Source organism: Leuresthes tenuis, unplaced genomic scaffold (genome assembly GCF_036924035.1).
Source record: "Leuresthes tenuis unplaced genomic scaffold, fLeuTen1.0.hap1 SCAF_3, whole genome shotgun sequence".
In the NCBI taxonomy this organism is placed as follows: Eukaryota; Metazoa; Chordata; class Actinopteri; order Atheriniformes; family Atherinopsidae; genus Leuresthes; species Leuresthes tenuis.
In genome coordinates, this window is record NW_027325357.1 from 15,358,429 (window position 1) to 15,373,628 (window position 15,200).

The 15,200-nt window shown below is 40.4% G+C and overlaps 1 protein-coding gene across 4 annotated transcripts; it reads right to left on the minus strand.

Moving 5' to 3' along the window:
- Positions 1 to 172: 172 nt before the first annotated feature.
- Positions 173 to 13,647, minus strand: pbrm1l (polybromo 1, like). Of its 4 annotated transcripts, none has more exons than XM_072382036.1 (30): positions 13,552 to 13,647; positions 13,075 to 13,253; positions 12,798 to 12,895; positions 11,550 to 11,697; positions 11,116 to 11,265; positions 10,814 to 10,930; positions 10,534 to 10,602; positions 10,325 to 10,423; positions 10,135 to 10,220; positions 9,920 to 10,011; positions 9,624 to 9,840; positions 9,357 to 9,498; positions 9,131 to 9,216; positions 8,664 to 8,943; positions 8,438 to 8,543; positions 7,044 to 7,683; positions 6,333 to 6,547; positions 6,036 to 6,233; positions 5,688 to 5,845; positions 5,352 to 5,594; positions 4,824 to 4,969; positions 4,531 to 4,688; positions 3,489 to 3,672; positions 3,181 to 3,388; positions 2,868 to 3,066; positions 2,708 to 2,779; positions 1,590 to 1,751; positions 1,174 to 1,238; positions 780 to 993; positions 173 to 531 (listed from the first exon to the last, which is right to left on the minus strand). In XM_072382036.1, the coding sequence occupies exons 2-30, from the start codon at positions 13,216 to 13,218 to the stop codon at positions 368 to 370; spliced, it is 4,860 nt and encodes a 1,619-aa protein (XP_072238137.1). In that variant the 5' UTR covers positions 13,219 to 13,253; positions 13,552 to 13,647; the 3' UTR covers positions 173 to 367. The 4 variants fall into 4 exon arrangements, with proteins under 4 accessions (XP_072238137.1, XP_072238135.1, XP_072238134.1 ...); XM_072382034.1 differs by having other exon boundaries at positions 2,624 to 2,779; XM_072382033.1 differs by having other exon boundaries at positions 2,624 to 2,779; positions 9,920 to 10,220.
- Positions 13,648 to 15,200: the final 1,553 nt, after the last annotated feature.

Genomic DNA, 15,200 nt, shown 5'->3' on the forward strand with positions numbered 1-15,200 from the left:
AACAAAACGGTTTAAATGCGGTAAATGGGGGTGATGCCATTTAAAAACAAAACACACAGTGAACAAGGTATTCAGAATTTTATTTTGGCTGCATTATTAAGTGAATAAAAGGAAAAAAAAATCACAGGTTTAGCACAACTATCAATGCAAATGGTGTAAAAAAAAAAAAAAGAAAAGAAAGAGGAACCCTCCCCCATCCCCACCCCACACACACACACACACAACTATCAAGCTCATTACATAAGCTAATAAATATAAAATTGATCATGATTCACTGTAAAATATTGCTTCTATGGTCTACCCCTCTTAAAATCTGCAACTTGAGGCAAATAACAGTTTACTGAGGTGAATGGTTCTGTCCAACAGGTTAGAGGTTGTAAGCCTGGTAGATGTTCAGAGAGTCTCGAAACATCAAGTCGCGCAAACGCCACAATGCGTCCACCATGGTGGTGTGGGCCCCTTTGCTCTTCAGCCAGTGAGCTGGAAGCCGACTTTCTTGCTCTTTGGTTAGGTGAGCATCTCGCCTTTGAGCTGATGTGGGAACACCATTTTTCATTAAAAAGGTACATAATGTTCACTTTGTGAGCAGAAACATACATCACAGATTTTCAAAAAAATGCAAAAACAAAACCTGACTAAATATCTTTCATATTGTTGACATTTATGATAGACATACAGTACTCTTATCAGATTTAGTGTTTATTCAAAAATACATAAAATACAGACATACACCCATTAGGAAGTCTGAGAGAAAACATCAAAGGACTGCTTCACACTACCTTTGAGCATTTGGTCCCACTTGCTGATGGTACCAGTTTCTGAATTTAATCCCTCAATGTACTTCAGGTAAGCCTCAGAGTGGAGCACCCTCTGCGTCTTTGGTGGAGGTGCCACAAACATGGGAGTGGTGGGCTGCAAATGAGAGGGCTGGCCCAACTGGCCCTGTCCTGGATATGGTGGAGGAGCATGCTGTCCTGGACTGAACATCCCCGGCTAAAAATGGAACAATTAACAAAAATGTTGCCAAAGAAGTATGGAGATGATTACAGTACTGAATTAAAGTAGACAATTTGTAATGATGTGCTTCCGTTTCATTTAGTCCTGCTTTATTAAAAGATAAAAGATAAAGTTCCATATGATGAAAAAATAAATAAAGCGTGTCTTTGCACAAACCTGTTGTATAAAGTTTCCTTGTGCAGGACTTCCTGCCATTCCATTCATACCAGCACCCATCATACCTGCGCAAGGATAAGATTTATAGCTTGTGTGCATTTATGGTATAGCTAAAACCAATTCATGCTAGTTTGCTTTATGTTAATCTTACACAACTTCTGACAACGTTAGACAATGAATATCAGTTGAATGTTAGTTATTTGGTAACAGTTTTCACATGCATTACATGTGTGAATGTGGATTCTGTTCTAAGTGAAGAATGTGAGTACGCTTGGCTAGATTGTTTGAAACCATAGAGCTTTGACTGCTAAGTGAGTAGCTCAGGCTGTGCAGCCTGTGGACCAGGTAAACCCCTCCAGCAGGAGAGACACGACTGGACGTGACTGAGCGGGTGTGGCTAGGACAGTGGCCCTTACCCTGATGAGGCATGCCAGGGTATCCAGGCATACCTTGCTGGAGATGGTGAGGAGGCAGGTGAGGACCCCCTGCAGGGTGAGGTGGCATTGGGGCCACACTCAGCAAACCCTCATGGGGGCCCTGCATGGGCATGTAAGGTGGGCCGTAAGCTCCCATCATGCCTTCAGGAAGAGGTCGAGGAGAGCACAACACATCCATGCATAAGTTCCATGCAGCTGACTCTAAAAACGACATGCACTACTACAACACACAGTGGCTCCTTTCACACATGTTCCTTAAACGCACATGTATGTTGTCATTTACGTGTTGTTATGAGACCTGTCATGAAAATTGTCAGGCAGTTATAACAAATGTCCTCTCAAGGCATTACAAAGATTGTTTCCCCTCCCTTTTTCATGAAAATGTACCAGAGATAGCCAAAAGGTTCCTAGTCATTGGCATTTCTGATGTTATTAGCTGTATGAAATTCTGATTTTACCGACTCACTAACTATGTGTTTGATTACTCTTTGATTTGCTTCAAATTGATTATTTGGGCTTTTTTCTCTTGCCAGCTATGCAGACAAAAAAAACCCCACAAATAAGCCTGCATCCTCTGTGTTTCAGGATAACAGAAGTGATCCTAAGTGTTGCTGTAAACTGAAACCCACTCTGAATGGAAGAACGCTGGTAATACTTGGGGTTCAGTGTGTGAAAGGGGCAAACAATATAAATGGGTGAAAATGTTAGCAAAACAAGCATGTAAGTGAAATGAAAATTCAGGGGGGGGGGTAATGCAGCATTCAAGGTTAAAAATTATTCATGCAGCCGATGTCGTGCAATATCAGATATGAAGCTAATAATGATGCAACTATAAATATGAAATATAAAACAGCAGCGAAAGAAGGAAAAAAAAAATGCTTTCAAAATGTGGCTTTCAGATAAGTTCTGTTTAAAATAGTTAGAAAATGAGAAGATTACGGTTCTTAACAGCCCGGCCTCATTTCCCTGCTCTCTTGTTGTCAAACACTCGTGCTGTCTCTGAGAGGGGTTACCTGACACAGGTGTCATGGTCTGGTTTATCATTCCCATAGTGCTAGGCGAAGGCACCACCCCCATCAGTGCCCCTACAGGGGTACCTGCTCTAGGGGACGCTTGCTTCTGGGGTGGTCTATCCCGTTCTTGCTGTTCCACTATCTTGGCGGCACGCTCTGAAACACGCAAAAGTCATTTTCTAGCTGACTTCAGTTCAGCTCACATGAAAATTAACGTTTGATCTTGCGGATCGTTGCGTTTCACCTTCATACTCGGCTTTCTTGGAAGCTTCCAGGTTCCTCCACTCTGTGCCCACTAGTCGACTCAGCTCCCCAAAAGAGAAGTCGGGGTGTCGAGCTTTGATTACTGCTCGCATTTCACTGCTGAACAGGATGTAGCCGCTCATGTTGATCTTCCTCTTGGCTCCTTCCTTCTTTGACAAGCCCTTGATTTTAGGAGTTGCCTTCATGAAAAAAAACAAAAAAAACATGAATATTAATATGAGCGGCAGTGCTTGAATCCCTATAAGATGTGGGTTTGATAGCTTCAGGTCATCTTAAGTAAGATGGATGAATACCTGTGAAGGTGTGTAGGGCAGGACTTCCATGTCGTTTGAAAGAGGGGTTTGCATCTGAGGCAAAGAAGGAGTCACTGGAGCCTCTTCATCATCATCCATGTCTTCCATATCATCATCTGCGTCCTCTATGTCTGCCAGTTTAACCTCAAGCTCGTCTATCTTCTTGTCCAAAAAGGGTGAGGCTTCCTTCTGTGGCACCATCAATTTCCTTAAAAAAAAGATTACCAACACATTAAAAGATAAACTCAGACAGGAATAGAAGTGGTTCGGTAATGAAGTAAAATAAGGGGTCAGTTCAACTCACGAACCTGAAATAATAGACCTCATCCTCTACCACTTTGGAAGAGTATGAGAAGCGTTTCAGACCCTTGAACTTTTTCATTTGCTTCTCCGTCTCAATGTAGCGGCTCTCACACAGCAGGACATCGTCCTCTAAATACTCGGTCTGTCTGCATGACACGTAGTCCTTAAAGGAGGACACCGTACATTTGCCTAGAAGGCAAATAAGCAGAGGAAAGCTTGTTAAAAAAAAAAAAAAAAACAATGCCTGAAATGTCAGGTAAATCTAAAAAGTGACATTTCAAAGAAATAATTTAGCATTCTGGGGAAAGCACTTTTTCCAATTTATGGAGCTTTTATATCAGATCATTTCTTGATTCTCAGCAGTTGCCAGGCAACCGTTGCAAGACTCATGATGTTACTGATCAAAGCCAAGAAATGTCAGATGCATGTCACAAAGACCATGTAAAATAACAATATGTCAGTTTTACCATTTGGTTCATATACAATAATGAGTGAATTTAGAGATGAGGGACTATTTTAATTAATCTGGTGCCAACCGAACATGTGTTATGAGTGAACTACACTATCCCTCGTGATTCTCCATAACATATTGTGAAGGTAATCTTTTTAGGTCAGATGTAATATCATATACTTTATCACTGTCAACACAAGCCTCATAAAACTGAGTCTACGAATACTTTTATATTGTACCCTCCCATTTCTGTCCAATATGACGCGAATGACAAGTATATGTGCACCACGGCTCCTTCAGTTACCTTCACAGGCCCGTCTGAGTGAAGAATGAGGACCATGTTTCATTAATCATTAAAAGTGACCAATATCTGAGTACTGAATGCCACGATTTCAAGAGAACGATTAAGCCATTAATGTTATGCTTCTCATGTCTGAAAATTGTTTAAAGTCACAACAAGCTGGTCTAACTCTGCCAAAAAAAGAAAGAAAAAAAAAAAAAAGCCTGTAGCCCATTATGCTGATTTACTACTTTAAATGCTTCACATGAAAGAGTAAACTAGTGTGAAGAGAAGTTTGGGGAAACTCTCAAAGTACCTATAACACAAGTCATGGGCAAAGTCTCCTCCAGATGACTCAGAAACACTTCTCTCTTGTAGAACATCTTTGTGGGTTCGTGCTCCGTTTCCTCAGGATGAATGAAGATGGGTCCAAAGAAGAGGGCCGCTCCATTATGCACCCACAGCTTCTCTAACCTGCAGCCCAGACAAAGGAGCCATGTTACCGACAGTTAGCAACTGCATAATATCTATACAGCGCCAACATCATTTTAGACCCAATTTAATTGTGAGGTTCGTTTTATTTTAAAAGTAAAATGTACTATCACCAACCTGGCAACCCGTGGTTTTGACAGACCGTGTGACTGGATGTTAACACAGTCACCCAGTTTATACCACACATTGTTGTAGCGCAACTGTTCGTAGTACTGGCAGCCAGGCTCAGCGCCACTCATCTCCATGGGGACATCCTCTCTCTCCTAAATGGATTAACATGCACACACAAGACTCAGGTGTTTGCAGTGTGACAATCTTTGGAAAGCAGTAGTCTTCCGTTGCCCAGCTCCATGTTGAGACACGCGTGTTACCAAAGTTAATTAACCCCCTGTAGTACAGGCCAAATGACAATGTTTGTGCTTGACAACAATTCACTCTGGATTCCCCCTGCTAAAATATCACAGTTTCCACTGAAATTAAAATAAAAGGCTTACAAAGAGTCACATGAAGCTCAAAGTTACTTTGATTTGAGATGAGATAAGCTATGTTTGATCATTTCAAGTAATTCAAAAGAAAAAATACAAAAACCCACAAATTCTTGTGCAATGTGGTGTTCAGACTTTAGAAGAGACGGCTTCACCTTACCTTGTCCACAAAACTGCCACTTTCTCCGTATGACAGTGCCACTTTTTCTTGGTCGGGTTTGGCAAACATAGAGGCAACGCGGACCACAGGAAGAGGCACCTCCCGAGGTACTAACTTCACAGAACTCTCTGGCATGGCCCAAATCTTGATCTTTTTGAAGGACTTGTTCCTGGCAGTATAGCGGGACTCACAAACATAGATGTCCTCGGCTCTGAAGCCCTCAGGTTGCATTTTGAAATAATCCTACATGAACCATAAAGAAAGGTTTAAATTCTCGTGTTAAATCAAATCTAACCATTCACCATATGTAGTCCATTTAGCTGTGGAGGGTCTTACCTTCACAAAGATGACCACACATTTTCCCAAAACCTTACTGATGGACACTTTGTTGTAGTAGTCACCCTTAAAGACCTCTTTTTCCAGAAACTTACGAGTGGCCAAGTGGAAGGTTTCACTGGGTCTGTAGAACCAGCAGCCGTAAAGCCACTTCTCACCTTAAAAAAGATGACATTTTGGAGGATAATTTGCAAACATTGTCATATGAATTGGTAAAAGATAAACGCAATAAAAAAAAAGAAAAAAAGAAAATGAGATGGTTGATTTACGGCACATGCTGTTTATTAGATAGCGTATGTGTCAGTATAAGTATTTAAAAAAGAAGCTTAAAAGGAACAAGTTGCTAACCTGCTTCATCCTCCCAGAGACGTTCAATACAAACAATATGAGGCTTCAGGTTTGGTTCTGATGGCTCCACATAGACAAAATCCCCAACGTGGTATGTACTGTTCTCAAAGCTGCACTTCTGACTGTACACACGCTGCGACTCAGACTCCGACTCCGACTGCCACGCCTCTCCTGGCAGATCCTCTGCTTTCCCATCCTCTATATGAAAGAAACAGCGTTTAAAAAGGGTTCAAATGAACACTTTGACAACACATTTAATACCATTCACACCTGCGTATCATGCCAAAGCCTGCAAACCTTTATTTTCCTCCTCCTCTGTTTTCTGTTTATCCTCCTCAATCTCCTTGGGGATTTTCTCTCTTTTTTCTTGGTCTATGTCGCTGTGCAGGTGTTTTACTGTGTAGTTGAGCGCAGAAGACAGTAGAATCTCTCCGTTTTTACATAGCTCGTCCCGTATCTTAATTAAAAATTGTTGCAACTCCACTGCATCCTCAAACACCTCCGAGTCTGTCCTGCAAAGTCAGAAAAGACAGCACGTGAAAGCTCGTGCGGATCCTTTTTAGCTGACCGTTTCAACTATAAGCAAAAGTGAAACTGGGTACACGGAGTCACTTAATTAAAACTATGAAAAAACACTAAGCAGGTTTCCCATTAAACACACAGCAATGCATGAAACTAAATGTTTGGTGATTGTTTGGTTGTTTTTTAAAATTTCTGATTAAATGTGAAAAGGGGAAGTCACTCTTAATTTATGAAGAAATTACTATTCCAACCCCCCCAAAAAAAACTTTACTAAGACATCATGTCTGCACTGAGCATCTGTTTCACTTAAAGCTTAAAACTGGTGTAAATAACACAAATAGGGTACAATTTATACTCCCGTTATACATCCATTGTAAAAGCTCAGATGCTCGTTTGCAGACATAAAAGTTTCCAGGACTTTATTTGATAAAGCCCGAAGCTTTTACAGTAAAACTGTGCAGATACAATACAAAGGGGCTGTCGTACCTGTGCAGCCTCCTTGCCTTCTCTAGCACTTCAAACATGTGCTCCTGGAAGACATCCAGTCTTCTGTAACGACCGCGCTCCACATTCACCCTGATGATATCAAAGTTGAGTGGTGGTTTTTCCGGGGAAGCGGGATCAACGGCGGGGATCTCAGCCAGTGAGTCACTGTAGCATCGGCCCTCTTCATCCTGGTGGCTCATTACAGACACAAACAGGTTTCTGATAAGCTCTCGCACCAGAGATCCCACAGGCGGAGGCCCAAAGTCCTCCCCCCCCTCCTGCTGCTTCCGTGTCTCCAGCAACACTCGATGCAACACCAGAGCATCTCGATAGATCAGAGACTCTGGCTCATTGTATATGCAGGCATTGTTGAACATGAGAGCAAAGTCCTCCACCAGGGCATCGACATCTTGGTAGCGGCCCGCTGCCATGTGGCTTCGGAGACGTTCCATTTCGATGGGTTTCTTGATTGTAGCGTAGTAGTCTGGCAACTCGGCGCGAGAGGGCAAACGGAGGAAGATCGTACTTAAGCGGCGACCTCGGCGGTCAGTGAAGTTTCGCACCGCATCGTAGAGCTCATTTAACCTCTGCTGAAGAGGGGTGAGGTATTTGGACTTCTTTGGAGAAACACCGGTCTTTCCTAAAAATACAAAAGTTAATTAAAGACGGAGCAAAATCAAGACATGGAAAAGATGAGAAAAGCTAACAGAAAGCACTCAATACAGCACAAACAAGATAATGCTAAACTAGACAAAACAAAAGTGGAAAAGAGAGCAGAGTGATGAGATGCTGTACAGGTCTGGTTGGTAGAAGTAAAGGAGAGAATCACTGATAATGGAATGCACCCTAACCTGATTATCAGGTCATCCTAATTGACCTGATCATTTCCTAATTGTCCCTCGGGGATAAATACAGTTTTTATGATTCTGATCCAGCTGGTCATTATTTTCATACTTGCCATTTTAATGCGTAGAAGGCAAAGTTTTGGCTTATGGCTTTGGTTTTTTTTTAAAGAGGAAAATATATATATGATGAAAAAAAAAAAAGAAAAGAAGAGGCGTTTGTTTGTCTTTTGGAGCCCTGAATGTGCTCAGAAAATACACCTCAGCAAAGATGTAAACAATCAACTGGAATGTTTACCAAAATTTAAATAAAAAGGCTGATCTAACAATAGCAAAGAGTTGCAGTCACTACTGTCAAACAGCAATACCTTTCAAGATCAACTTCTACAGAACATTCTGTAACAAAATGCTTATTACTATGGTTTCTGCAAGTTAGTATATACATAAAAAGGCAATAACAAGATAAAAATAAAACCCAAGACACACAATTCAAAATTAAGCACATTTAGTACTGAGTAGATAAACTTAAGAAAAAAAGAAGATAAAACTGACTTAATTTCAGTTTAGGCGATCCGACATCCTCCTCCTCAGCTGAAGGTCCCAACTCCCTGCGCTTGTCTTTCAGTATCTTCTCCAAAACGTCAGCATCATTATATACCTACAAAGGCCAAACATTTGGGTGTCAGAAGGATTTCTTTTCATAACAGCAGTATTAATGTGAAAGTAGGGAAAAACTGAAAGTTTTATGTTCTATTCTCAGAGGAGCGATAATGCAGACCTGAGATCCCTCCTCGTTGTAATGCCGGGCATTACGGAACATTAACCTCATGTCCTCCATTAAAGCCTCCTCCGTGGCATAGCGCTCACTGCGAATGTTGTGCTCGATGGCTTTCAGGTCCATCGGCTCGAGGATGACATTATAGTAGTCCGGGTAGTCCTTCTTGGATGGTTTAACCATAAAAAGATCACAGAGACGTCGACTGGTGCCTGCTTCCCTGGCCTCAGTCACAGCAGCGTAAAGGGCTTTCATTCGGTTCTTTTTGACATTTTTCTTGTGACTGCACAAAAAAAGAAAAGCAAGCTGAATAAGAACTAGCAGGGATAGCAAAATATACGCCGAAAAAATACCTCAAAGTTGCACAAGATAAAGAGTGAGTTGTTGGTAAACACACAGAAAATGACGTACAGTTTGAAGCAACAATGCAAATAGACTTATTTAGCTTAAAATAGTTGAACATTTCAAACCTTTTCCTCTTGACACTCCCTGCATCAGATGATAAAATACTGTCACCATCTTCATCGTCTCTTCTCAGAAGTTCCCTCTTTTTTGCCTATACAGAACACAGAAAGAAATGAGTAACACCCACTCTATCCACAGCTAGAAGTTTTCCAGGACTTCTTTGTCTTTCTCTTGCCCTGGTGACATCATTTTCCAGCACCATTTACCAAAGAATATTTCACAAGTCATCACCTGCATGATCTGGTGAAGCCTGAAAGCCCGTTTGTAAATGCTTGAATTGGGCATGTTGTAGCGCTTCGCATTCTCAAACATTAAGTTGAGATCAGCCTCCATCTGTTCCACGCTGTCATACTCGCCATTCTTCATCTTTGCCCTAAAAATGAAAATAAAAATGCATTAAAACATCTGAAGTTCTTGTAGAATTGATTATTTGAGGGGAAATATAATTCATCTTAAATGGGACTTTACACCACACAGCCACTGATGGCTGTTCCTTACCTAATTTGTTGCAGAGAGATGGGCTGTTTTATGTGCTGATAGTAGTCAGGATATTCCCTGCGAGAGGGCAGTTGCTGAAAAGGTTCAGAGAAGACCTGACCCTGGTTATTCCTGGCACCCCTCACAGCTTCATACAGTTGGAAGATTGGGTTGCTCATCTCCATACTTGAACTCTGGCTTTCAGCTTCTGACTCTCCCTCATCGTAGCACACAGAGCCTGAAAACATTCATTTATCTATTTTTACTATCGACAACACAAACACAATTTTTCTACTACAAAAGGAACAGAAATCTACCTGAAAGGACGGGGTCATCCTCACTCTCTGAGCCATACTGAAGAGCTACGCTGACACCAGAAAGCCTGTCCCCCTGTCCAGATCTGCGATTTCTGAGTAGTGGCACAAAGTATATATGAAAGAATCCCCTTTCTGTCTGGGAATAATTCAGTGCCTTTTTTTCTCTCTTTAAGATGAAGAGGATACATTTAAAAGATGCAACAAGTGAAAAGTACCTGATGCGAAGACTTGATTTAGTGGGCTCTGCATGTTCAAGTTCAGTCTTACGCTGAATGAAGACTTTCTTTATGGTGTTTGCATCCTGTACAATAAGAAAACAGTTGATATCGGGGCGTTAAGCTGTTGCATTATAGAGAAAAAGAGGCATGGTGATAATAATAACAACAGAAATAATAATAATAACACCTTGAAAACCTGAGATCCTGGTTCATTGTATGTTTTGGCATTTTTGGCCATCAGGTCAATGTCCTTTGCCATAGCATTGACAGTTTTATAGTATCCAATCTATAGAGACAAAATAAAGTGGTGTTGCTTAGAGGAGGTAAAGCAGCTCTGAAATATCTTTATTCCTTAACAATGCACAATAGCAAACAGTAACGCAGGGAACTAATTACCTGTATTCTCTGAGTGATCATTCTCAGATCTATAGGCTCCTTTATAACAGCATAGTAGTCAGGGTATTGCTGGGAAAAAAGAAAGCGTGTGAATTACAGAGCAGTGTTGTTGAGTGACTGAACACAATTCCAAAAGGCGGGACTTCTCAGTACCAATCTATCTCGAAATAGTACAAATATGAATCATTTCATTAGCAAGATGAAGCTTACGTAACGTGTTACACGGTGTTCGTGATGTGTGACAATTTCATCTGCATTAATAAAAGTCTGGAAAGATTACCACTTTGGAAGGCAGTTTCTGGAACAGTTCACTGACTAGTCGCCCTGAGGGGTCGGAGTGTGATACGATTGCCTCCAAAAGTTGCTCCAGCACTTCCTTCAAAGTGCCAGCCGATGTCTAAAAGAAAAACACGAGGGTTTATGGAGTGAAACCTTTCAAATAATGTTACATTGTATAAAAAAAGAAAAAGACTATCTACCTATTTACTATTATCTGTTTTTCTTTCGATGTTTTTCATTTGTAAACTTAAACCATTAAGTGACTAACATGGCAAATGAAGCATACTGAATACAAGAACTTACCTCGTCGTCAGCTGACATTCCTGGATTATCCATCATGTCATCCCCATCATCATCATCCTCATCTCCATCTCCGGGCTGAACAAATTCATTCCTTGTTTGCAAATACACTTCCCAAAGCTTGCATGCTGCGTGATACTCCTCACTGTCACTCTGAATAATTGAACATAAAGAGAAACAGGATTCAAACAAGGTTGGTCGCAGAATGTGGAGTCCAGAGAAGTTCAGACAATCAATGTCCTTATACAATGTAAATTATGTAGACAAGTTATCAATTACATTAGGAAAAAAAGTATTTGCCTTCTGACAAAATCATAGCAGTGACGATAAAAAGTGTGCAACTACTCTCATAAAAGTCTTAAAGTTTTGTACAAACTAATAATACATACAGGCTGCTGTTGGAAAAGGCAAACATAGAAATGTTATTTTCTCTCTACCTTGTAGAAAGATCTGGCATTGTTGAACATGAGCTGAAAATCCGCAGTAAGCTGCTCCACATCATTATATTCTTCTGACTTCAGTTTGTACTGAATTTTTGTCATATCGATCGGCTGGGAAACCACTTCATAATAATCTGGCTGATTCCTGAAAAAGAACAAAGAATATAAGACATTGTTGTACTCTCTTTAATGACTCTGTACATTTTTTGTATTTTGCTCACTTTGAACACAGTCTTTAAAAAACTTTTTGACTGAATTTCTGACCCGTTACACTGTAGTTTATGGCCTTTTACTTGAATGTCATCAACTCTTTTGTTTGTGCCTTTTCTCTGGAGCTGCTTGTCACTGATCTGTGAATATGTCGTTTCCAGCAGTATATGACCTTGCGCGTTTGTAATCTGCAGTTTCTGGTTTCACCAACAGCCCAAACACACTTGCCCTTAACTACCAAATACATCTGAATGCACAATATTCTCCTCTGCTCTTCTACATATTATATTAAAAATTGAAGCCAACATATTCAACTCTATGACCATCACTGTTAGCCTCAGGGCCCTGCTAATTTGTAAAAACAGCGATCATACCAGCATAACGTATCAAATCAAGTCTTCTATAATAGCTCCTCAAAATGCTGGATCTGTCTATTTATTCCACTCCCAATTTAATCTGTGTCACACAGAACGTTTACATGTCGTCTTGTCTGACAAGTGAGATTCACGTTTCCTCTCTGCTCTCCACAAGGCTGCCCTTAAGCAGATTGGTATTCCCTTGAGAAACAGATGCTGCTTATAATGTATGTATATTAAGGTGAGCTTCTTTGTCACGGTTGCTTTAACGATCAAGCTCTGTACTCAAGGATATTGGTTGCTTCGTAAAAACAACTTGATTTACTTTACCTGACCTTATGCATTGCTGTGCACAACCTGAACAATTGTTGCTTGTTCATCATCAAACTCACTTCAGTTTTCAATGTTTGGATTTTCTCAGACTAGGTGTACAATTTTATAGATTATTTTCCCAATTTTGTACAGTTTTTTTAAAAACTTAAAATATCAAAATGAATATAAATTATGTACGTCACTTGATCTGTAAATTAATGCAAACTAATATAAATACATGTATTAGCTGCTTAGTAACAGTTACCTATGTGTCAGATTGTTAAATTTCAATTTCAAAGGTTGGTCAGCTGACTGTAGATTAACTGTAATGTACGCTATCCATGAAGAATGACCGCAGCAACAATACCTCCTCTTTGGTACCCGATGAAAAACTTCACAAAGTTGCCTCCCATGACCGTCCTTGAAGTCTCTGACAGCGTTGAACAGCTCATGACATACAGCAATCTGAAAGCCAAAAGTTATACAAGATCACTAATTCAGAAGTTAAAATGCTGTTAAATGCAGACGGAGTACGGGCAGATCTTATCATACACGAAAGCCTTGCTGTCTGAACATAAATCATATAATACTATTATTACTACTACTACTAATAATAATAATAATAATAAGAGAAGTGCATTGACCGTATCCACAGGAGGGACATTGGAGATTCTTCTTCTTTTTCTGCCACTTCCAGGAGTCGAGGAGGAGGTATCATCGAGGTCTCCCCCTCCGCTGATACTACTGGAAGGAGAGGTGGCTCGTCTCCTCTTGGAGCTCGCTGACATCGCTGACTGGGTTTAACAACAGGCTAGCCCGCTACCTAAAAAAAGGAAAAACAACACAAAGCTCCCCTTGAATCTGAAAAACTGAATTTAAATGGGACGTTAGCCGTCAATGCCCCATTTATAACAAGTCTAAAACAGGAACAAGCACTTAACGGGTTAGCACCGCTAGGATGTACGAGACAAAGCAAACGGACGAGCGGCTGTTAGCATTTTATCCTAGCTTACGTGCCACTTTTCTAACAAGGGAAGTTAGATATTCGAAACTTCGTCTTACAGATATAGGTATAAAAGATACATTGAAGAAAAATATTAGCTTTCCGAGATATATCTTACCGACTCCCAGCAAAATTTGCCGTAATTCCCTGAGCAAAAATGTGTAACGGCTAGCTGGCTAGCTAGTGTTGTTTGAAAACTCCAGTCCGGAAGTTGGAGTTGTATTGTGCCCATAAGATAAACAAAAGGACGCCGCAAGTGGAAATGTTGACCCCTTTTGGTTGGGGGTAAAACTGCACCCAGTAGAAGCCTAAGCCTTAAATCAGTGATTCTGAACCCAGGGGTCAGGGTACTTAGAGGTGTCGCGCGATATATCATCTGGAGGTCACCAGAGGGTTTGATATGATTAAATGAATAAGAAGATAAATAGAGGATAGGCTGATGTTTGTTCATACTAGGGATACACAGATTGTGAACTTGTGAGGCGATACCACAGTGCAAAATGACTATTTGGCCAATAGAAAATAACTGATACTGACTGATTTTGTCTTTTTTTTCTGTCAAATAGTGACACTCTAAAATCTGCAATAGAAAAAAATTATGAAACAGTATTTACTCCCTTTATTACACTATCTTTGAACAAGCACAAATTATTTCTTATAACTGTATTGACTAACCTTTACCATAACCTCTCACTTGAGATAAATCATGTGTGTGAAAAATAACTGTTTCAAAAGCCTTTTATCCTGTTCAACTGTCAGCCCCTCAATTACTTTTTAGTTTTGGATTGGCCCGACAAAGCCTTCTTCTTAAAAATACAGTGATACAGAATAAGGTGTTCACCTTTTGGATATTTGCTGAATTTGCAGCTGCAGGATAATCCTGTCAGTTTCAGGGCAAAGTCAACACAACATCAGATAACCATTGGCTACAGCCATCGGTTTATGTTATCCTCTTTGCTGACCGGCCAATTGCTGTCAACAAGCTGTGAATTGGCCGATAAAGATATTGGGCCGATACGTCTGTGTATCCCTAAAATGTCTTCGGGTGAAAGAGAAGTATTATCCTTGGGACCAAAAATGACTTTTGTCATTCACAACATCACACTAAGACCAAACAACAATTTGTTACAGATATCAGTAACTACCTTCTATTGTCCTGCCCAGAATATTGTTGGATGCAAATGCTGGCAGATGTAACAGATATCCAGGTGTGTTGGGAGTTTCCTGTATAGTATCACCCCTGAGTAACAGGAGGGAAATACAACTCATAAGCATATCCACATCAGAGCAGGTGTCATTCCAATGTGTTTCCTTTCAGAAGCCAGAAAATCCTTATCAGGATGCAGGTAGGGGGGCTAGATGGATACATATAGATGCAGCACTTTCAATAGTTCATGTATAGGCTACGTGACGAGTGTTCAAGATCAACTCACTGGTATGACAACTCTTTTCTAACTTCTGACTTAGTCAGAAAACAACTGTAGGCTAAAACAGTTTTGTTCCTTCCTGGTTGGGTTTTGGCAAAAACATTACTTGGTTAGGTGTTAGAAATTAAAATTATTCAGTTAGGGTTAGAGTTAGATCGTGGTTAAGGCAAAAATACATTGTTTTTACAGTCTGAATGACAACCTCATGGACTTGGTTACACATAAACACAACATGTGACAACGAAACTGTCACCTGCTGGTTGGTCTTTGCCAATAACATCACTTGTTGAGGGTAAGAAATCAAACCCAGCTGCTGTGGGAGAAAATGATTACAGGTTAA

Coding starts and splice junctions, on each gene's coding strand:
- pbrm1l (XM_072382033.1), bottom strand. CDS start 13,218: ATGTCAGCGAGCTCCAAGAGGAGACGAGCCACCTCTCCTTCCAGTAGT. Junction 9,841..9,919: donor GGATGACCCCGTCCTTTCAG/GTAGATTTCTGT, acceptor GAATGTTTTCAG/GCTCTGTGTGCTACGATGAG. Junction 532..779: donor GTGGGACCAAATGCTCAAAG/GTAGTGTGAAGC, acceptor TTCCCACATCAG/CTCAAAGGCGAGATGCTCAC.